Below are 23,088 nucleotides of genomic sequence, written 5' to 3' on the forward strand. Positions count from 1 at the left end.
ATTCGCAGGGAAACATTATATTATATATGATCAAAGAAGAAAACGACCAAACCCAGTATACAACACACCCCACCCTGTACTCTCTAATTTTCAACGCTATTATTTTATTTTGTATTTACCTCTCAAACCATTTGAAACCCAAGGAAAGAGACCCTCCATATTGAACCCATATTTGATTCTTATTTCTTCCAAATCCCTACTCCTACTCCTATTACTAAAGACTAAAGTTGTATTCTCTCATAATATCATTTTAACAATTCATTTAATATGTTATAAAAAAGTCTAATTACATACTGACTTTTATAGTTTACCGTCAAGTCACATACAATAATTATGGGTGGAAAATCTTTTTCTTCAAGATCAAATTGAATATTTTTTATTTAATTAGAAAAAATTTCATCAACTAATTTATGCACTTTATGATAAAAAAAATGTTTTATACTTATTTCATTTAAAATGAAAAGATATATAAAACAAGATGGCTATATCTGTGTTTTAATTACTATTAAACATGCAAATTTTATCAGTAATGTTTTTTAGGGAACTTTATTAGTAATCTTAAATTTAAGTCTTATAAGTATTGTTAAGTTAAGATTTAATAGAAAAACTTTAGTGTCTTTAGTACTTTTACTGTGATCTGACTTCAAATAGATCAGGTAAAATTCAACTTCTTTGATGTGAAATTAAAATGATTGTAAACTTGTTTTTTTAAAATAAATAATATGTACATATACATTTATGTTATTATTCAATCATAATTTAATATATAATAATTTTATTATTTTTTATAATATTTTTTTTATCAAAATAGTTTTTGAATAATTAACAATATAAAAACTTATAGAAAAGACACTTGCCTATTAGACTCTTTTTTGAATTAGTAATAAATATACTCTTCCTTGCTTTTTTTTTTCTACATAATATCTCATAGAAATTAAATATGTTAAAATGAAAAATTTATAGTTTAATTTCTATATATTAATGGTATAATTTTTTTACACGGTTAACTAATAAAAAAATATCATTTATATGATTTTTAAAGTTTTATTGTTAAAATTAACATCCTTACCATATATAATATTTTATGATTGAATAATTACATGAAAATTGTCTACACAATTAAAGCATGCATTATTTACAATAAAAGCTATATATTTTTTAAAATAAAATAGTTATTAATAATACAATTAATTTTTAAATAAAGTTAAACTAATAATGTATATATTAACAGTATGAATTTTTTTTACAATATAGTAATTTTTTTATGAAGAGTAGTGGTAGAATAAAGAGATACCCTTAATATTATTGGATCAGACGTTAATAACTCGTAAGAATATTTTTAGCAGAGACTTACTTGAAGATTATTGGACAAACTCAAACCAAGGTTGCTCATTAAGCAAACAAATGGGTACGAGAGACATTCAAATCCGTACAAAAAAATTCAATTAAAATCCTTAAAATACTTTTCAACATGCTTTAATTATTTTAGATTATCATATACGAAATGTCATTAACTCTACTAATGACTAATTTTTGTTACAAAACTAAAACTAACCAGTCAATTTTAATGAACTTTATCCTTTCATTTATATTTTTTCTATCTATAAAATTCCAAATTAAAATCTTACTTAAAATACTTAGTGAAGTTCTATTTATACCAACTACATATTTGTTCTTTTAACAATAGTATGATCTAATCACGAATCCCCCTATATAATAAATATTTTACAGGGTAAGTACTTGCCTATTAAACTAATCCATAAATTAATGATTTCAGTAGTATTTCATACGACCTATTAACACTTAATTTAATGTTTAGGTTAACGAAACGAAACTGAAACACTAAAAACAGCAATTAAAAATTTGCATCTAAAATTCGATAGCAAACAAAAAACCCAGACTCTCTCTCATCCTTCGTCGCTTGTCTTCTCCCTCAGCTCCCCCATTAGTCAAACACACACTCCATTTCACACCTCCTCCCAATTCCCCTCACGAGGGCGTGCCCGTTCGTCCATGATTCAATTCGGGCACGCTTTTATCCATGTTCATCTGTCAGATTCCGCGCAGAAGAAGAAAAAAAACTCTCCTTTCTAAAATGGGTCTCTCTCTCTCTCTCTCTCTGTCTCTGTATCCCCCTCTGATGTGTGTTTCACTGCACTGTGTTTGGTGGCGCTCTTAGATCTGTTTCTCAAGCAGTGCCCACGAGGTTAGATCGCAACATTTCCCTGCCAAAACTGCGTTTGCTACTTTACCCCCTTGGCGCTGTTTGAAGGATTTTACTATTTTTATTTATTTTTGATTCAGACCCACTTTGCAAGACAGTGTTTTTGCCTCTTTTTATGCTACTTTATCCCGAAACAGCAAATGGGTCGCATCGCTTTCAGCCTTGGAATTTGATGACGACGACGATGATGATGGTGCATGGTGGTGACATGTGTAATCATGGGGTTGTTAATAATTAGGGGTATATTAGGTTTTCGACTGGTTTGTATTTGTATCTGGTAATGGTGCTTAGGTTCAGAAACCTTGTGGTGTTGGCATCTCTGTGTCAGGGGTGTTTGCATTTGTTGCAATAATAATAAATAATAATGGGCAACGGCACTTCTCGTGTTGTTGGCTGTCTGGTGCCATTTAATGGCAAAAGTGGGGTTGATTTGGAGTTTCTAGAGCCATTAGATGAAGGGTTAGGCCATTCCTTTTGTTATGTGAGGCCATCTATTTTTGAATCTCCTGCCATTACCCCATCAAACTCTGAGAGGTTTACTGTTGATTCTAGTACCCTTGATTCTGAGACATTGAGTGGTTCGTTTAGGCATGAGAGCATTGAAGAGAGGCCTGGTAAGAATGTTGCGGAAACCACGTTCAAAACAATATCAGGGGCTTCGGTTAGTGCCAATGTTTCCACTGCCAGGACTGGTAACCAGAACGCATTACTAGCTAGCGATGTTCTGGAGCCTGCTGCATCGTTTGAGGGAACCTCGTCGTTCGCTGCAATCCCTTTGCAGCCTGTTCCCCGGGGTTCTGGACCTTTGAACGGTTTCATGTCGGGACCTCTGGAGAGATTTGCTTCCGGTCCGTTGGATAAGGGCGGCGGTTTCATGTCTGGGCCGATTGAGAAGGGCGTTATGTCGGGTCCTCTTGATGCCACTGATAAGTCCAACTTTTCAGCACCACTTGCCCGTGGTCGTCGAAGGCCACACCTCCAGCGCCTCATGAGAAGTGTAAGTGGTCCTATGAGAAACACTTTTTCTCGGACTTTTTCGAGGCACTCCATGGGTGGCAGTTGGGTGCAGCGATTATTCCTTCATCCGGTGTCTCAACTAGCTTGGAATTCCAAAGAGGCAAAGTTTCGACCGGAAGTTTCTAGAAACTGTGCTGAAGTTGGATCGTCCGAATTGGAGTATAAACATATACAAAATTTGCAGTGGGCACATGGTAAGGCTGGTGAAGATAGGGTTCATGTTGTGCTTTCTGAAGAACAAGGGTGGCTGTTTATTGGGATATATGATGGTTTTAGTGGACCAGATGCACCTGATTTTCTGATGAGTCATCTTTATAAGTTCATAGACAAGGAATTAGAAGGATTGCTCTGGGATTATGAGGATAATCCCGTTGATCCACTTAAACCTGAAGTCCTTGAAAATGGAAATGATGTAGTTGCTCTAGAATGTGGTAGGGAGGAAATGTCAGATGCTCATAGCATTTCAAATGAAGAAAGTTCTTGCTGTTTAGAAAATTCTTGTCCCATAATGGTCAAGGATCAATCATCTAATAGTGAGATAGTGGAGGTAAATGCTGAAGTTAAGGTAAATATTGAACAGAAAAATTGTGGAAGTCCCAGTATTGTACATACTGTTCCTGCATCTGTTCCAATTGGACAATTGAGTGGTCAAGGCAGAAGAAGTGTGCGACTTTATGAGCTACTTCAGATGGAATCTTGGAATGAACAGGTGTCAGAACAAGGCAAGGATTCTGTGGTTCCTGCGGAAATAGCACAAGAGAGGCAGATGAGATTCTGCTCACCTGATGGTAAAGAGGATAGATCTAGACATCCAGATGAAGGTCCCACTACTTCGGGGGAAAATGGAGGTGCTGGGTTTAATTCGACCTACCAGGAGCCAATAGCTCCTTTTTCCGTTTCAGGACAAAGGCAGAATTCAAGAAAGTCATTCATTGGTACAAAAATCAGAAAAATGTACAGGAAGCAGAAGTCCTTGCGTAAGAAACTTTTTCCTTGGAGTTATGATTGGCATAGGGAGGAAACTTGTGTTGACCAGAAATTAGTTGAATCCTCAGGACCCATTAGAATATGCAAGTCTGGAGTAAATCATAATGCAGTTTTAAGAGCAATGGCTAGGGCTCTTGAAAGAACAGAGGAGGAATACCTGAAAATGGTGGAGAATAATATGGACAAAAATCCAGAGCTTGCCTTGATGGGATCATGTGTTTTAGTGATGCTGATGAAGGATCAAGATGTTTATGTTATGAACCTTGGAGATAGTCGTGTAATTTTGGCTCAAGAACGGCCAAATGATCGTCATCCTAATCCGTGTCTTATCAAAGATGACATGAGGCATAAGAATCGATCTAGAGAGTTGTTAGTGGGCATGGAGTTGGATAGAATTTCGGAGGAGTCCCCAGTGCACAATATAAATAAGCATGTTAACAAGATAAACAAAAACAGAGAGATATCCATGTGCAGACTGAAAATGAGGGCTGTTCAGCTTTCCACAGATCACAGCACAAGCATTGAAGAGGTGTGTTTCCTCCTTTTTTGTGGATTGATGAACTATAAGTTAATACATTATAGCCAAATGTTCTAGTTCTAAAATTTGATCAGCTAGGCTTACATGAATTGTTGAATTGTGTTCTGCTTCTTGGTGATTGCATGTATATGTTGATTTATCTTGTCTCTGCATACGTTTTTAACTGTTTTTTCATATTTACATACCTGAGAATGCTTAAATTTCAGTTTTTCTTATTATTTAGATTAGATATGTTTCTTTTGAAATTCAAGAAAAAAAAATGAAGAGATTAGAAATTTGGGGGAAAAAAAAAGGAATTTGGTAACACCATATACAAACATATTGAAATATTTATCTTTAGTGAAAGCAAACTTGATTGCATTTGTTAAAACAGTTTTATGCAGTATTTTTCAATTTTGCTCGCAGGAAGTTTTTAGAATAAGAGCAGAACACCCTGATGATAATCAGGCCATATTCAATGATCGAGTGAAAGGACAATTAAAAGTGACCAGAGCATTTGGTGCTGGATTCCTGAAGAGGGTCAGTTGATCTTCTGACTTTGGCTATCTGAATTTTAGTTTGCTCCAGTCCTTTTGTCCATAGTTTATAGGTGGGATTCTACTTGTGTTCATACTTTTTTTCATAACATGGAAAATTTAAAGAAAAAGGTATATAAAATATTATAATCTGTGAATGTGACAGTTTGTTCATTACCATTTCAGATTTTGAGGCTAAAAATATAAATATTTTCAAATTCATCCTGTCTCCCTTTATGTGCATATATGTGTGTGTATCCTTGAAGGAATGAATGCCTTGAAAAGAAAATTCATAAACATTTCTATGGCAAGAATGAGTATCTACAATTAATTCATTAAGAGGGTTCCTGTTCATTACCAATCCCATCATACTCTCTGATTTCATCTCATTTAATTATAAAAATGTTAACCAAAAATGGAGTGGGTGGATAAACAGTGATGCAGTCAATGGTAAATTAGTTATATTTTGACTTCTCGGGTCTAATCTACTTTAAAGGTGAGATAAAGAATGTTAAATGAAAAACATATTGTTGGAACTTCACTTAACATTTAACATATTTTAAACTTAGTATAGTTTCTTAGTGGTGGTCAGGGACAGTTTGGTCCCTAAAGCATATAAAGGAGGTAGCATGTTGAAGTTAGTTATAATTATACATTGTTATACACTCATTTACTTTATGCATGTTGTGAATGACTGATTTTGAATATTTAACCTTTATTTGTGTGATCACGCCACTATTCTATAAAGCTATTAATTTTTCTTCCAAATTGTGGCAAGACTTTGTCCTTTTTTATAGCATGATTAGGCATACAAAGTTTAATCGATTTAGATATTATGAAGTTTGTGATCAAAGAGTTTTTGATTATTCACATTTAGAGAAGAGTATACAACTGCATTTTTGCTAGTTTATGTATGAAAAAATTCATAGATATTCATCATTGTTGAAACATTTACACCAAACAAACACCTATCACGCTTCACACATCAATGACTACTTGCTTAATGAGTCGAGTGTATGATTCCCACCCCTTCTTTCAATAAAATCTTTGTCCATTTACGTTGCTTTCAATTTATATTTTTGCAATTTAAATCACCAGTCATTCTTTTACTTTGTTTCTCTTCTCGTCTTACTTTCTCTCTCAGTTTCAAATTACATTTCCAGAAACTTTACATTGCTTTTTGATTTAAGTGTCCTGCACATTTATATTTCAAGCATATTACTTTAACTTGCACTTCTCTTTCTTCTCCTTTCTCAAACTCTTTTAAATTCAAGTTCTTTAAATTTCATTGCACATTATACAATTGTTTATTTAAATTCCTTTCAATTTATTTGTTTTCCTTTAGATTTTGACACATTTAATCATTGCTTCATCGTCTTTTCCCTAATTTTATGCATTTAGTTCTTTTACACTTCCAAATTAACATGCTTCATAAGCATTTTTATTTTATTTTATTTGAATCATGATTATGCTTCAAGATATTTTTTATTACATGTTATTTTCTTTAACTTTGCAAGTCTGTCAAGTATCTTTGTCAATTTGACTTGTAATTTGATTTACATCAAGGTTAACTTGAATAAATGCTTTGCTTGCAAGTATTCATACTTAGTAGATTTTGATTCCAAGTCCCCAATACTATTATTTAGAATTAAATAGTGAAAACTGAAAAATACATTAAGATTTCGAGTCAATTACAAATTGAAACAGTTATAAGTTATTTTGGTTGGAACTAATAATAATTGGCTATATTAGTTTCCAGTTATTTAAATTCTCTTTTTATGTGTCTATATTAATTTCCTGAGCTATGAAGCTCAGGCAGGGAGATCAGCACAGAAAAAATTAAGGCATCCTATTAGAATTTAAATGTTCTGACACAGACAATTTTTTATGTGTTCGTGCTTCCTGGGCAAACTTTGTCCATCTCTGCGACTCCGCCTCAGTCAGCGGTACTTAAATTTCCAAAAAGATATCAGAAGTCTAACGATGACTGAATCATGACTGATGCAGAAGAATAAAAGCTAATTCATGGAAGTAGTATATCTGTGGCTTGCTGCTGCATTTTTTGTTTAGGGGATACTCCAACCAATGTTTGTTTTTAGAAGTGTATAACCTGAATTTCGTAATTAGTTTCATCACTATTTGAGCTTCATACATTAAATTGGATGATAATTTCACACTGCTATCTTTCCTCCTTCAATCTAATGGCATAATATAAAGCCTTGGACCCTTGGTAAATGTACATGACCATAGGTAGTTTTGAGGAACATATTTCTTTATACTGTGCTGTTTTACTAACTTTTGATGATGACAATAATCAAATATACCTTCTATTTCCTCCGGATTGTAGTATTTCAACCCTTTTCTAACTTCAATTGTATGATATAGCCGTCTTTTAATGAACCGCTACTGAAGATGTTTCGAGTTGATTATGTGGGGAATGCTCCTTACCTAAGTTGTGCTTCTTCTGTCCTTCATCACCGACTTTCCTCAAGTGACCGGTTCCTGGTGCTCTCCTCCGATGGGCTTTACCAATTTTTCAGCAATGAAGAGGTAGTTGCCCATGTCACATGGTTCATGGAAAATGTTCCTGAAGGTGATCCTGCACAATACCTTATCGCAGAGCTTCTCTTCCGTGCGGCTAAAAAGAACGGTCAGTTTCACCTTCCAAGTCCCTCCAATATTATTGTGGCATTTGATGATCAAGTTAGATGGAAAATACTTGCCATTTTGTGAAAAGTGAAAAACAATAAAGGAAATGCAAGGTTGGAATTTAAGTGGGCTAGTTTTGGTGACTAGCTCTGAAAATAGATTCTGTTTGGATAAACTTCTCCATAAACATTTATAGGAGAAGGACATAAGAATGTAAAATGAGTTTCTCCCATTAGTCAAAATCAACTTATGCACTTAACTTTTATAGAAGCTCTTTTGATTTAACTTTTTCAAAAGCTAAGATGCTGTTACATGTCATGAACCAAATGATTCCCTCCAAATTTCCAAGCAACTTGGCTCTCATTCAAAGCTTCTAAGCAAGCTCTCCAACCCCAAACATCATTCTTAATTGAGTAATACATTTGAATTTTTACTCACTTGCTCTTTCATGTGGGATAGATGTTTGGTGTTTCTAACTCCACTCTGCGTGTTGCCATTATTAGTATTAGTTATCATAGTTCAATCCACATCGATATAAGTTGTCTTTATTTAATTTTTGCAGGAATGGATTTTCATGAATTGCTGGATATTCCTCATGGAGATAGGCGTAAATATCATGATGATGTTTCTGTTATGGTGGTTTCGTTGGAGGGAAGGATTTGGAGATCATCGGGATAATTTATTTATTTTAAATGACTCTTTCATTTTTGGTTAGGTGCCTTCAAATTTGCATGTTGCCTTGATAATGTAACAATTTTGGGCTAGAAGTAAAATTATTTTAGAAATCAAAATTAGGCTCTGAAATATTTTGAAATGGAAGCTTTTTTCCTTTAATATCCTTTTATCAAAGGAGTCTTTTTTCATTTGATATTTTTTTTATAAAAAAAATTCAATTCAAATGTGATATTATTTTTTACCAAAACAATTCAAAGTTCAAGTCTAATAATTCACTGTCTTGAATATTTGTAAAATGGAAAATATTGTCATTTCCTCAGACAATTACTTTTATAACTTGGACTGTTTGTCGTTTTATTTAAAATTAATTAGTCAACCGTAAGATAAGGATAGTTTTGAAGTTGACTCTGGTTGTTTAGGGATGATGATTCATGATGTATAGTAGACTCTCTAGTTTCCATGCTTAATGGTGAATTGGAGACGTAAACGTTGACAGCAACAACTCTCGTGGGGTCCAATACTTTCTCGATGGTTGTTGAGATTTGGTACCACCCAAAATTCATAGTCCAGTTTCTTTCTTTTTACTTTACCATACCAAGAAAAGAAAAAACCTTACAAGCTTTGTTGGTGGTAATTCTAATAATTTACTTTTAAAAGGCTTGATTGCATTTTTTATTTTGTTTGAAATTAATATCCAAGATTTTTTTCTTCCAAAACAACTCCTAATATATGAATTTTCTGTTTTTCGTAAATCTACGATTTGATTGTTTAATACTTGATCAGAACTCTTTAAATTGTTGTGCTAAATTTTTCGTGTCATTTAGCATTGATTCATTTTCTTGAGAATGATTCTAAGTATCATAAAACAAACACGCTTAACAAAAACAGAAATGTTTTGTGAACATAATAAAATTAGGACAATAAAAAGTTATTTTTATTTATTTGAAAGTAAATTGAGATGCATGTATAAAAACGGATAAAAATTAAGTAAACGGAATAAGATACCTGCTGTCCTTATTATAAGTTTCTAATTAAAAATATGGTTTGATTCTTTTTATAAGATCTAATCTAAATATTTTCTTGTATTAATTATTTTATCCTTAATTAAAGTTAGTCCTAGAATAATACGAGAGTGAGAGAAACATAACCTATTAAAATTTGTTAGTTTTATTCATGGAATAGTTAAATGAATATTAATTTGAGACAAATTTAACGCTTTCGATTAACTTAACCAATTTTTCAATTATGAGAAATTAATTAATTGTGTCTTATATTAAAAATGGAGGTAGTATTATATACAGTATCAGTTTTTTTTTTTTTTTTTTATGTTTGAATAAGGTGAACTCGAATATAAATCTCAACGATTATGTAGCTGTTGGGCTGATTCACATTTTTTTATTAGACACCAAACTATAATAAGTACATTTCTTTTTCTAGCAGATGAGTATTTTCCTTTCCTACTAAACAATTGCTTTGAGTATAAGTTGAAGGACTTTGATTTCATTTGCTAATGCTTAACCATCTACTGATCTGCCCGTAACCTCAACATTTGTCAGCAGCCACTTTGAGTATTTTCCTGCCCGTAACATCACATACCTTCTGTGTACAAGATTGCATTTATATAAATATACAACAATTTGTCACCAGCCAACCCAACATTCCTCCAAATTGGATCCTCTATCTCCTCCCGTTTCTTAGCCTATTCATACAATTTGTCGTCTCCATTGCCTACGCTTCTGATCCCGACGCACTTCAAGACCTTTGTGTCGCTTTTCCCTCCTCCAGTACTATCTATTTCCAAATTTTGACATCTTTCTTTTTACATTCTTATTTATGTGTTACCAATACACTTTTTAACACATTTATACAATCATATGATTTATTATTAGTTAAAATTTATTAAAATTTTTAAAAAATCAGAACTGACATTTGCTAAATAAGAAGTGAAACACATTACTAGCATTTCTCTTTTATATATTTTTTTGTTCAATCCGGTAACTAGTGTAAGTCTCCCAGGTATTTTCACAAGTTTAAATTTTTTGGATTGACTATGAGACTAATCCTTAATTTAATACTTATCTCATTCCTCCCCAATGTATTCTGTTGGATTGAATAAGATCCTCTTATACAGACTCAATTGTGTTGTGAATTGAATTCCACTCGTAGAGTTTTCTCTTTTATATATAGCTAGTAATAAATAACCATATGCAAGTTATTATCGTGTTTAGGAAAAATGATGTGTACGTAATGTTATGGTTATGCAGGTGTGAAGATGAATGGATTTGCATGCAAGGAGGAGGCAAATGTGACAGAAGCAGATTTCTTCTTTGCTGGGCTAGCGAATCCCGGAGTTATCAACAACGCAACGGGGTCAGTAGTCACTGCAGCCAATGTTGAAAAGATTCCCGGGCTTAACACATTGGGCCTGTCTTTATCAAGGATAGACTTCAAACCCACCTCACACACATCCTCGTGCCACCGAGATTCTGTTCGTGTTGGAAGGAGAACTTGACGTGGGTTTCATCACCACAGCCAACAAACTCATCTCCAAAACCGTAAAAGAAGGTGAAGTGTTTGTGTTCCCGAAAGCTTTGGTGCACTTTCAGAAGAACAATGGGGATAAGCCTGCTGCTGTTATTTCTGCGTTTGATAGCCAACTCCCTGGCACATTCTCTATAGTTGCGGTTTTGTTTAATTCTACCCCAAGTGTGCCTGATGATGTGCTCACACATGCCTTCCAGATTGATACTCAAGACGTTGACAAGATCAAGAACAGTCTTTCCTAGCTCAAACAACAATGCATATATATGCAGTCAAACGCGCCAACATTTAGTATTCTCAAACATGCTTTTTTTTTTCCTACAATAATTCTGGAATCACTTTTGTATTTTGACATTGCGGTTTACCCGTTGATACAAAGGAAAGAACAAAAATACACTTTCTTATTCTGCATTCAATTTTTTGCACCTAAGCACTCTATTTTTCCTACCTTATTACTCTAAATTAAGGGATTAACCTCTCCCTCCCTCTATTTTTCCCTTTCACAGAACCCATCCACCCTCCATGGCCAAACCTCTCACCACACGTACACCCCATAATCTCACCGCTGAGATGCATCACCCCGCTAAACCAAATCCTATTGGCATCCGGCGACCACAATCGCTGGTTGAAGAGCAGCGTCCTCTCAGTTCTTCATCTTTTGTGTTTTTTTTTCTTTCCTAACTCTTTTGTGTGTGGAGGGTTTTTTTTTTTTTTTTCATTTCGTTAAAAATTAACACTGTCAAGGATGAGGGGGAGGTAAAAGTAATGCTGCAATTCTAATAACTTTTAAACACATGTCAGTGTAATTTGCTCTTTTTAAACTCAATTTCATATTTTTTTTAACATTTTCTTTATTGTGTTTGGGACGAAAAGTTTTGAAACGATTCTACTAATAAAAAGTGGATGAGGTGTAGAATGGCGCAATGATATGTGGATAATTGATGCAATAATGCAGGAGGAAGGAAGTAAACTGCAACAGTCAACATATGAATTCAGCCAGACTGTTTCAGGAAACGAGAACGCCACCATGTAATGCGGATTTAGAATACGATATTAGAGACACATTTGGCAACAAAATACTAGTATATGTGAAGGATAGCTAGAACTAGAAGTCCAACCCCTTTTATTTCAATGACATACCATCGATTCTTCTTCTTTTTCATATTTAATTAATCCATTACGTACTGGCATCATGTATCTGACTTTATAGTGGTCTATGTTAACAACAAAAAGGATAGATTGTAGTATATGTGGTGCATCTCTGGTTGGTTATGTAGTTCTGCAAAATAACTAGATTTGTGACGGTAAATAGTTTATGTCCCTTGTGAAGCAATTCTGATGTTAGATATATTACTCTAACGTTTTTTTTTAGTTAACTGTATTACACATGTTGAAGGTATATGAAAAGGTATCGGAAAATTCTGAGAGATGTATTTAATATATAAATGAAAAGTAGTAGTAATGTAAGCTACGAATATTTCAATCTGATTGGCTTATGTTATAAAATACTAGTATACCAAAGGTGGTGGACTTCATGACAAATTATTAATTGCTGAGCCAGAACCACAAGGAATATACTGTAGTAGTATTAAAGGACGTATGGAATACAAGAATAGTCAAATTAAGATTGATAGATGCATTAATTCTTCTTCGGTTCTCAGAACTGGACATTGCTGGTGAAAGATTGGCCGAATCTCCAATTGGACGGTGCTACATTATTTGCCGTGCGAGTCTTCCCATTGCGGAGTTGAATTCTGAAAGACAAACTCTGACCATTCAGATATCTCAAGCTTTGCCAGTTAGCACCCCAATTCCTCGTCATGGATTCCCAATCATTCATTCTGGACCCTTTAACCCAAACTCGGGAAATCTCTCCAGCTCCACCTATGTTGCTTATAAGCACCAATTCGAAATAGTCTCTCCCATTGATGGTAAATCTGATGCCTCCACTTCTTTTGCACCCAACTCTGCATAATATAAATGTTACTAGTTAGCCTAATTTTTTTTAAACCACATGTATCCTTTACGAGAAACAAAAAAAAAGGTTTAAGACATATGGCAATTGACATAACATAAAGATACTTACTTCCTGTACAAAATTGGTACAATGCCAGCTTTGTACTTGGCTATTGTCTGAAAGGCAGGTTGAGACATGTCAAAGTGTGGTCTAGGAGGATTACACCAGCCACCATTGTCATTAGGGAGTGCGAGGTTTGGTGGGCAGAAATTTGTGGCAGTAACAACAATGGAAGTGCCCCTGAGGCACCATTGGGGCACTTGCCTTGCGTCACAAACTATCCTATAGCAACCACCACATGATTTTCCATCATTGAACAAAACAGTGCTCAGGGCAGCTGTTTTTATACCATAACCATCTGTGTAGAGATTTCCATAGCCACATGCACCTCCTACATGCAAGTCAAAAACAATTAATTGAGCTACTCGTGATCATTTAATTTGATTGTGCTCTTCATTTGTAAAATTAATTTCTGGGGAGTTTACATTTTAATTGAACTAGAGAAATGATGAAGGGAAAAAATTGAGACAATAAGAAGTTGCGTTTTTAATTACCCATTGTTCCTGAGGCATCACTCCCACCATAGAAAGTTGCATGAGCTCGCTGCCAAACAGCTGATGATACTCCAAGTTCTGTAGTGAAAAACACCACAAACAATATAAGACCACTCAAAATGAACTTTCCCATTTTTTCTCTGTCTCTCTTTGAATAATGAAGAATTGCTTAATTTGTTGCCCAAGATGGCAGATTCCTATGACCATTTATAGCTGCAGTTAGAGGCTTTTAGCCCATAGAAATAAGCTAGCTAGCTGCTTGAAATTCAAATTGTGGGAAACAAAGTGTTGACCAACAAATTTGTCTCCTGTTATCATAAATTCAATATTGAACACCATTGCATGCATTAATTAACAATACCCAACACTATTGTCAATTTAAGTCATTTTTAGGCCTTTACAACGCTATGTATAACACCAAATGATATAAATGAAAAGACATCTTAAAATAAACTAGTTTTGGAATTTAGTAAGTAAGGTTTATTAATTTTAATTTAAAATGTATTGTAATTTTAATTTTTTTAAATAATTGAAAATTTATTACACATTGTTTATTTATTTTATAAAAAATGTTAATTTAGAAAAAAATATCTTAATATCATTCATTATGTTTTTTTACTGAATATATAATCCATCATGTTGAAACTTAATGGATCTTCTACTTTAATAATTTCACATTCTATTTTTTACATTCACTTTATTCTGCTTGTTATATTTTTATTTTATTTTATTTATAATAATTTATAGTGATTACTTGTTATATTTTTTCATCTTTTTTTTTATCTCTTTCATTGAATGATTTATTTTCTAAAATATTCATGTTACTTCGACGCCCATCGAATTGATAGGTCATTGTGCAGCGAAAGAATATTGCATCAAACTCATCATCATTAATGGCATGAGTGGAAGAGAAGAAATGGAAAGAAATTTTAAAATTTGAGTTTTAAAAACATCTTTTTTTCTTTAATTTAAATTTCAAAACTCTTATTTTATCAAGGTTTTGATTCTTTTGAACCCCACTTCTTCGGCTAATTAAGGAAATCCATGTTTACACATTTGATTTGATCGTTTAGGTCCTTTAGGATATATATCTGTAGTACGTTAGTGGTACCACATGCAATTTCCACAGCCTGCTTTTGCAGTACACAACATGCATTCATATTATAATGATAAATCGTATAAATTTTAGGCCATTTGAATGATAGGCTATCAATCGAACATATAGAAGGTACTTCAGCTCCGTACTTATATATATAATATATGAAAAGTCAATTCGTACACGCAAGAGAATGAAAGACATTATGGTTATCTTGCATGGATATTTAATTACTTTCATAGTTGTAGTAACATGCAATGCCTAACTATCTGCAATGACCTTATTTGTTTATCACAAGAGATGGGGTCTTTTATTCTTGCAAGCAGCTTTGATTCACACACATTATAATAAGTCAGCTATAAATATGTTCATGGCTAGATGCATGTATTATGCCACCGCCCACATGTCACGTGGCTGATGGTATCTTGTGCCATGTTGAACCAACTACTGCTTCACACAAAAAGCCACATTTTTCCTCATATTGCATGTTGAATGAGAATTGCATAAACCCTCATCCAAAAAGTTTAAGTATGATAAGTAATATAAATAATGAGTGTGATAAAGAAGAGAGAAATAAGGAGTGGATAAATGTTAATTAATAAAGTGTTTGTACTGCTAAGGTTTTTAAATTTATATGATATAAAAAAGCTGTTAGGGTGTTTAATTATGTGTGTGTGTTTTGATAGTTCACAGTGATCAAGTTATATATTTTTGCTATTGAGAGCAACGAGTTTTTTTGAAATTGCAAATGCAATTTATTTACCACATCTAGATGACAAATACCAAAAATGATTGTCGGTGGTGCATAGTATTAGGCTTTATTTCCAATTTCCCATTATCCATCTCCACCACGTTCAACTTTGCAAATTGGAAGTGGTCTTAATTAATTTGATGTTAAAATATATCCTAGACCAACAAGGATGGTCATGCAAGCTGTTAAGTTGGAATTTCTGACGTTAAAAGAAATATAAAAATAAACATTATTAATCATTTTATTTTTCTTTCCTCTTTTAAGCCAAAACTTCTCTTAGTCTTGATTTAAATAAATAAAATATGTAGATAAACATTAATTAAAATATTATTTAAATTATCAATGTATCAATTTTGGAATTGCATGTGATTTATATTAATGCACTTGGTCAATTTATGAATATTGTAAAGTTTTATTTTATGAGTTAATATATTAAAAGTTAAATTACTCATTTGATCCTTATAATTTTACGATTCTTACCTTTTTGGTCCCTATAGTTTGAAAGTAATTTTTTTAGTCCATATAATTTATATTTTAATTATTTTTTAGTCCCTATAGTTTTAAAAGTGATTTTTTTAGTCTTTATTATTTATATTTTAATTCTCTTTTAGTCCATATGGTTTGAAAGCGGTCTTTTTAATCCCTATATTTTATATTTTAATTTTCTTTTAGTCTTTACCATCAAAATATGAGTAATATTATCAATTACAATTAACTATAAAAATATTAATAAATAATTCATAACTAATTTATCGTTGTTGGACCTTGTGGCCTCAATAATTCTTAAGAGGGATAGGCTTAAAATGCAGAAGAAGCACCAACAATCAATTTAATAATGTTCTATAAACATGCAAGGCAAAATTGATTGCAATAACATAAATGAGATAAGGGAAGAGAGAATGCAAACACAATTTTATACTGGTTCGGCCACTTCCCGTGCCTACATCCAGTACTCAAGCAACCCACTTGAGATTTCCACTATCTTTGTAAAATCCATTACAAAGTCTGAACCACACAGGGACAACTCATCCCTTGTGTTCAGGAATCCTTTACAATAAGAGACTCATAGTCTCTTAACCAATCTCATTGAATAAGAAGAAGAATGAAAAAAGAATTCTCTCTTCAAAGAGAAGAATATTACAATAAAGATCATGTAGGAATCCTTATAGATTTTGCAAGTGTTTAGTCAAGGATTTCTTTTGAGAGAGCATTTGACAATGAAGTTCTTTTGAAATCTCTCTCATTGTCTTTTGAGAGGATAAGACATTTTGGACCAGCAAAATTCTCTCTTCAAATTCGTGCCCAAGTCACCTATTTATAGGCCTTTGATGGCCATTCACAAATCTAATGAAAAGATATGACTGTTGGCAGATTTTATGAAAACTTTCCACTGGTAATCGATTATAATGTTTGTGTAATCGATTACACAGTTATAATTTGAAGGTTTGTGACTTTTGAATTTGAATTTCCAAAGTTTCGTTGCTGGTAATCGATTACAAACATATGATAATCGATTACATGTTGAAAATTCAAATTCAGAACCTTTTTCAACAGTTATTTCTCAACCCTGTCTTCTGGTAATCGATTACACTTCCTGGTAATCGATTACCAGAGCCTTGCATGTCTTGAAAACACTTTGTTTTAAGGCAAGACTTGGTCTTTAGTGAATCTTGAAACAAGGCTTTGTTTGTTGAAACAATCTTGAATTATTCTTGAAGCAAATGCTTATCATTTGAAGCAGCCTTATTAGATTCTTCTTTGACATTGAAGCAGCCTTGTTAGATTCTTCTTTGACATCATCAAAATCATGTATACATACATTCACATTCTCCCCCTTTTTAATGATGACAAACATGTGATTTCTTCTCGACACCATCAAAGCTTGCATGATTTACATTCTCCCCCTTTCTCAAGCAAATTCTTCTTGATATCATCAAAATCTTCATGATTTACAATCGTAAGATAATTTATAATAAAAAAATAATTGATAATTTATAATTAATTTGTAGTTAATTATTTATATATTTTTTTATAGTAAGTACCAAAAGGTAATTAAAATACAAATTATAAGAATTAAAAATATCACTTTCAAACTATAGGAACTAAAAAAGAATTAAAATACAAACTATAAAGATTAAAAAGAATATTTGTAAACTACAGGAACTAAAAGAGAATTAAAATGTAAACTATAAGGACTAAAAAAATTATTTTCAAACTATAAAGACTAAAAATATAAGAATCATGAAATTATATATAGAGTAAATGAGTTATATTAAACTATTGATTAGACATCAACAAGTATACTGCATGATTATATATAATAAATAATAAAATGGTAAGAATAAAGTATAATCCTAGGAATTGAAGACTAATTCTCAATTCACAAAAGACAATTAATAGGAACCACACAAAAAGATTTGGATTTAAATTGATTGAGAAAAAACAATAACTAAAATTAAAGAAATAAATAATTTTTTTAGAATTTTCTTTTATATAAAAGATTCCAAGAACACAAAGGAGACAACTCGGATGCAAGCAATTAATTAAAGCATTGGGGATCATGTTTCATTCAATTTACCTAATAGAAAGAAAAGGCGTTAAATGCCAAAGAAGTTTGAACAGTAATTATATTGAACACTAATTATATTGGGGATCATGTTTCATTCTATATATTCATGTCACATGTTTTCTTAACATATATAATCATGAGCATATGTTCTAGGAGTTTGATTAATAAAGCAAAAGTTGGATGTAGACACTCGTTTATCGCGTGACAATTCTGTCAAAGAGAATTAGAAACAAGATTTCTTGTATTCAAATCCACTTTGTTGTGAGGTGCAGTAATTATATTTTCTTTTTTGTCAACAGTAATTATATTGAACACTATTTCTTTTGTTATTTATCTAATTGGGGACCTCACTTATTATTTAATTAAGTCTAGGAGAAAATCCAAATCTCTAAAATTTAAAGTCACGTGAATCATTCATGCTGCATTTGGCATTTTAAGTTATTTAAAAAGGGGAAAACTGGAAAAGTGCACTATATAATTATATATAATTAACAATACAAAATAATTGTTTCCAAAAATTGAAGGGAGGAGAGACGGATAATAAACATCACGAGACAAGGTCGTGCATGTTACCATTGAAGACAAGAGGACTAAAGATTCAAAAATTGGTTAGGCAAACCTCCTTGTGACTGATTTAATTAATTTCAACCCTTTCAAGTTTCAACAACGTTAACGGCTTTAGCAAAGCTTAAGTCATCAGCAGAAAATTGGTCAACTTCTAACGATCTCAACTTTAGGATTTGTCACATTTATCGTGAAGACAATACTTGGTTCTTTTGTTGCTCAGAATCTAGGTTATACTTAATGGAATTCTTTTCCTCCTTTTATTTTTGAGAAGTTCTTTAGGTACAGATAAGGACTTTCCTTCTATAGATTCACATAGTTGAGTTCTTGGGTATGGTTTGACCCTAGCTCCCAAGTGTTTTGTATCGTTGCTTCTATCAATTTATTCTGAGATGAGTCATTAGTGGTGTAGGAATTGAGGTGCCAACATAGTTGGGATGTTAACTCCTATTCCTTGCCATTTCTCATTTCCTTTTTGAATTATTGCATATACGTACGATGTTAAAGCAGAAATGCATATAAGAAAAAGACAGTAAAGACTAATTAATCTAATCTAATCTAATGATGAACACAGTTCAATTCAAATGAAACCAACCCTGGTGCTCCAGCAGGGGCCAGCACATTCACACCCCATCTGTTAAGGCATACCTATTTCCTAATTAATGAGTAGAAGGTGAGCAACTATGTTAGTGTACGTAGACCATTATCTGAACAAAAATCATTGTCAATAAGCTGATTCCATGTATGTAATAATTACTTATCTTGAAAGAAAAAAAAAAACTTATAGAAACTGTAATTTAAAGCATTAATTATTTTGAAGAAATAATTACTACTGCAATTTTTTTTGTTAATTAAGAGACATTTTTAAACAAATAATTATTTCTTTAAATTTAGACGTTATATATCAAGCATGCATCTAAGTATAAAGTGTACTTTGATTCTTTAATTTCCTGCTACAATATTTCTGGATTAGCTTCTACATAAGTGTTGAGAAGTACAAACGCCCAAATAGAACAGGCCTACACCAAGCAACCCTAGTCAACCTAACTCGTGACCACTGCTCGTCCGTACACTTCACAGGCCACAAGGTAAAAGTTAATAACAAAAATATAATTATATAAAATTTAAATGTTATACAAAGATCATCAAAACAAAGATTAATTAAATGGTCAATATTATATATATATATATATATATATATATATATATATATTGTGAATATATGTATGTTTATATAGAAACTTATTTAAACCAAGTAACATTTCTCCTATATGTGGTAAGAAAATATAGATAATTAATAAGTTTTTCAGTATGCTGGGACCGTTTCTGGTTTGTTGATAGATGATTATTGAAACTGCTTTTGGAAATGACTTCTCCACATTATCTCTTAAGGATAACAACGGCTTTGTGTTTTTTTTTTTTTTTTTTTTAATTTTGGGTGAAAAGGATAATAATAATGAACTAATGGTCGATGTTGTTAAATAGACCAATCAATGTTTGAGGAAAAGACATGTCGAACAGTATTTAAATAAATAGTTTTCCACAAATATCCTTCTTAATTTGCATAAAAAGCTGATATTGTGCACATTTAAATAAAAAATTATCACGTCATGTAGTTTTTTCTTGCTTCGCTTTTTTTTTCTTGGTGGGGGTGGGGGAAGAGCCTGAGAGGGGCAATAAATATTAAATGTACCTATCAATCAGTAAATAAAAAAAATATAAGAAAAAACACTCAAATTGGTACTCTGAAAATTTTAATAATAACACACATCCGTTTTTGTTTAAAAACTTACAAATTTGAAAATCTTTTTAGCTCTAGAATTTTAATTATTTTAAAAAAATTGAAGTGTTCCGTGTTTACTGCTAATATGATTAATAATTAATAATTTTAAAATTCATATGATTTTTTGTGTGTTTAAAGACTGTTAATCATATGTTAAATATATTTATTAACAAAATATTCATATATAATCAACAAATCTATGAATGAAATGAGGGAAAAAATTTCAATTTTCACAATTAAATTATTGCATCGACTTAATATTGGATTAATTTTAGTTATATGAGAAGCTTAGTGTCTACACTCATCGATCAACATTGTATTTTTTTTATCATCTAAACATTAAATCTATTAACGATGTAAAAGTTGTTTATATTGTTATTTAATCACGTATTCATATGCGTTTATAAAAAATGTCATATATAATAAGATTATTATTTTTTTAATAATTATTTTAACATTTAAATTAAATGTATTAAGAGGGTTTACATTGTTATCTAATAAAAATTGTCATATATTAAAGTTCTGTTAAATTATATAATAATCATTTTAAAAATCATATTTAACATAATTTTTAATGGTTCTAAGGTATAAATTTGTTTACATACAAAATACACAAATTAAAATTATTATTTTAAAGTGGTTTCAATATATTAATTGAACATATAAAAAATAAATTTTATTTAAGAAATAATCGTTAAATAGTTTTACAACATATTTTTTAATCAATATGCACTCATTAGCATTATCTCCATTCATTACATCACCACTCACCAGGCTTATCTCCATTCTCTCGAACGTGTCCTTCTGTGGAGGATGTCTTCTAATTAGTTTCGTCCATTCCTTACAAGCCTATGAAGATGGGACCCAAAATAACCAGCTGGTTACAACCTGCATGCTATTGCTATGTTGTATTATTCTCTTCTCTCTGTTTTCTTTTCTTTCCCAAAGAAAATGGCATTTCAATTAAGGTGGTGGGCCGAACTTCCCCTCTTATCCGTCGAAACCGTTGTTTCCATACTGACTCAGACGCAATTAATTAGGGTTTACAAAAAGTGTTTATCTCTCACATTTGTTCTTATTTTTCCCATACAAAATATCAAATAATTTGACAAAGACAGAGAAATTAAAGAGATTCTTTTGTAATGGATATAAGGATAACTATTAAATGATGTATGATTATTCTGGATAGATATGCAAATAATTCTAATTTCTTTTTATCATATTCTATTTTTATATTACATCAATTATCATATTTATTTCTTTTTCCTCTCAAGAACGTACGTAGACACCCCATCTAGCCGTGAAAAATGTCATTTATTATATGAAAATACGTTAAGTTGATGAAACACTTCATGCTGAGTCACCAACCACACACACATATATATACACAAGGTTAGGATACTCTTGTATTCTCTCTAATAATACTGTTTGCTGATTAAAACTATTGGAAAGCTAGCTCTGCCATGTATAAATTCAACTCTTAACTATTTTATGAAGTGGCCAATTAGGATAAACCGATAAAGCCTAGAATTTATCATGCATCATAGTTTAGGTTACATTATAATTTATTTTGATTCTGATCTTTATACTTCGACAGATTAGATTTTAACTCTATAATTTTAAAAGTTTTATTATGAAATATACCGAAATGTGTGTCCTACCGATCGAGTACAGCCATTTGAACCAATTGCATGAATGAAAACGTAGACATAATGCATGGCACTATAGCCACCAACACCAAAACAGAATAAGAAACTTGTAAAAATAAAGGTTACATTATTAGTTGGTGTCTCAATTATTTGAGAATTTTTAAGTAAAACTTTAAATTCATTATTTTTAATTGGGTACTTGATTATGTAATTTTTTTAATTGAGATTTTAGGATTTTTAAAATCATCATAAATGATCATTTTTCTGACAATTTCAGGCCACCACAAACTAATTCTAGAGACTTTTTTTTAGTTTGGACCTGATACCTAATTTAAAAAAATTGGTTTAAGGACCTATTTAAAAATTTAAAAATAATTTAGGAATTAACTAATTAATTTAACAAAAGAAATATAAGGATTAAAAATTAACGTTTTGAAGTAAGAGGACCGAAATTAATATTGAAGTTAATTATAGGAATAAAAACATTTAAATAGAAAATAATAAAATATAGAATGTATTTGACAAGACATTTTAATTAGTTTTTAATTTTTTTATTAGTTGAAAAAAGTATTTTACTATTTGGTAGATGAATTTTTTTAATAACTTCTAAGATATTACTTAAAGTAATATTTTTTTAAATACTATCTTATAACCTTTTATATTTATTACCTTTTTATCTTTGAATATTTATTAGATTTTATTTTCTATTTAAGGTATTTTTTATTTTTAACCTTTGTTTTACATATGATATAGTTTTCTCATTTTTTTCTTTTTTATTATATATGATATTGATAGTGATATATAAAAAAACTATGTAATTTTTTATTTTTTGGATATTTTATAAATAAAAAGATACAAGTATTTAAAATTAATTTACTACTAAAATTATAAATACTACACTATATTTTTATCAAAAAAACTAAATTAAAATTTATATAAAAACATTACATAATTATCTT

General features: G+C 31.3%; 2 protein-coding genes and 1 pseudogene across 4 annotated transcripts; 2 read left to right on the forward strand and 1 right to left on the reverse strand.

Moving 5' to 3' along the window:
- Positions 1-1,846: 1,846 nt before the first annotated feature.
- On the forward strand, positions 1,847-8,721 carry LOC100786856 (protein phosphatase 2C 32). 3 transcript variants are annotated; one of them, XM_041012707.1, is made up of 5 exons: positions 1,850-2,206; positions 2,305-4,757; positions 5,172-5,285; positions 7,667-7,931; positions 8,493-8,721. In XM_041012707.1, the coding sequence occupies exons 2-5, from the start codon at positions 2,589-2,591 to the stop codon at positions 8,606-8,608; spliced, it is 2,664 nt and encodes an 887-aa protein (XP_040868641.1). In that variant the 5' UTR covers positions 1,850-2,206; positions 2,305-2,588; the 3' UTR covers positions 8,609-8,721. The 3 variants fall into 3 exon arrangements, 2 of the variants coding, with proteins under 2 accessions (XP_040868641.1, XP_003554585.1); XM_003554537.5 differs by having other exon boundaries at positions 1,850-4,757; XR_001386589.3 differs by lacking the exon at positions 8,493-8,721 and having other exon boundaries at positions 1,847-4,757; positions 5,172-5,355; positions 7,667-7,799.
- Positions 8,722-10,157: 1,436 nt separating this feature from the next.
- On the forward strand, positions 10,158-12,325 carry LOC100785262 (germin-like protein subfamily 2 member 2; annotated as a pseudogene).
- Positions 12,326-12,555: 230 nt separating this feature from the next.
- LOC100787396 (putative expansin-A17) lies at positions 12,556-13,901 on the reverse strand. The gene is made up of 3 exons (XM_003554538.5): positions 13,718-13,901; positions 13,233-13,554; positions 12,556-13,113 (listed from the first exon to the last, which is right to left on the reverse strand). Exons 1-3 carry the CDS (start codon positions 13,848-13,850, stop codon positions 12,804-12,806), a joined length of 765 nt encoding a protein of 254 aa, XP_003554586.1. The 5' UTR covers positions 13,851-13,901; the 3' UTR covers positions 12,556-12,803.
- Between the last annotated feature and the right edge of the window lie 9,187 nt (positions 13,902-23,088).

Source organism: Glycine max, chromosome 19, assembly GCF_000004515.6.
Source record: "Glycine max cultivar Williams 82 chromosome 19, Glycine_max_v4.0, whole genome shotgun sequence".
In the NCBI taxonomy this organism is placed as follows: Eukaryota; Viridiplantae; Streptophyta; class Magnoliopsida; order Fabales; family Fabaceae; genus Glycine; species Glycine max.

What these genes read in the sequence shown, in the direction of transcription:
- LOC100786856 (XM_003554537.5), top strand. Translation starts at nt 2,589, where the DNA reads ATGGGCAACGGCACTTCTCGTGTTGTTGGCTGTCTGGTGCCATTTAAT. An exon ending in ACAGCACAAGCATTGAAGAG is followed by an intron (nt 4,758 to 5,171) that starts GTGTGTTTCCTC and finishes TTTTGCTCGCAG; the next exon opens with GAAGTTTTTAGAATAAGAGC. An exon ending in GTGCTGGATTCCTGAAGAGG is followed by an intron (nt 5,286 to 7,666) that starts GTCAGTTGATCT and finishes TGTATGATATAG; the next exon opens with CCGTCTTTTAATGAACCGCT.
- LOC100787396 (XM_003554538.5), bottom strand. Translation starts at nt 13,850, where the DNA reads ATGGGAAAGTTCATTTTGAGTGGTCTTATATTGTTTGTGGTGTTTTTC. An exon ending in TGATGCCTCAGGAACAATGG is followed by an intron (nt 13,555 to 13,717) that starts GTAATTAAAAAC and finishes ACTTGCATGTAG; the next exon opens with GAGGTGCATGTGGCTATGGA. An exon ending in GTACCAATTTTGTACAGGAA is followed by an intron (nt 13,114 to 13,232) that starts GTAAGTATCTTT and finishes TATATTATGCAG; the next exon opens with AGTTGGGTGCAAAAGAAGTG.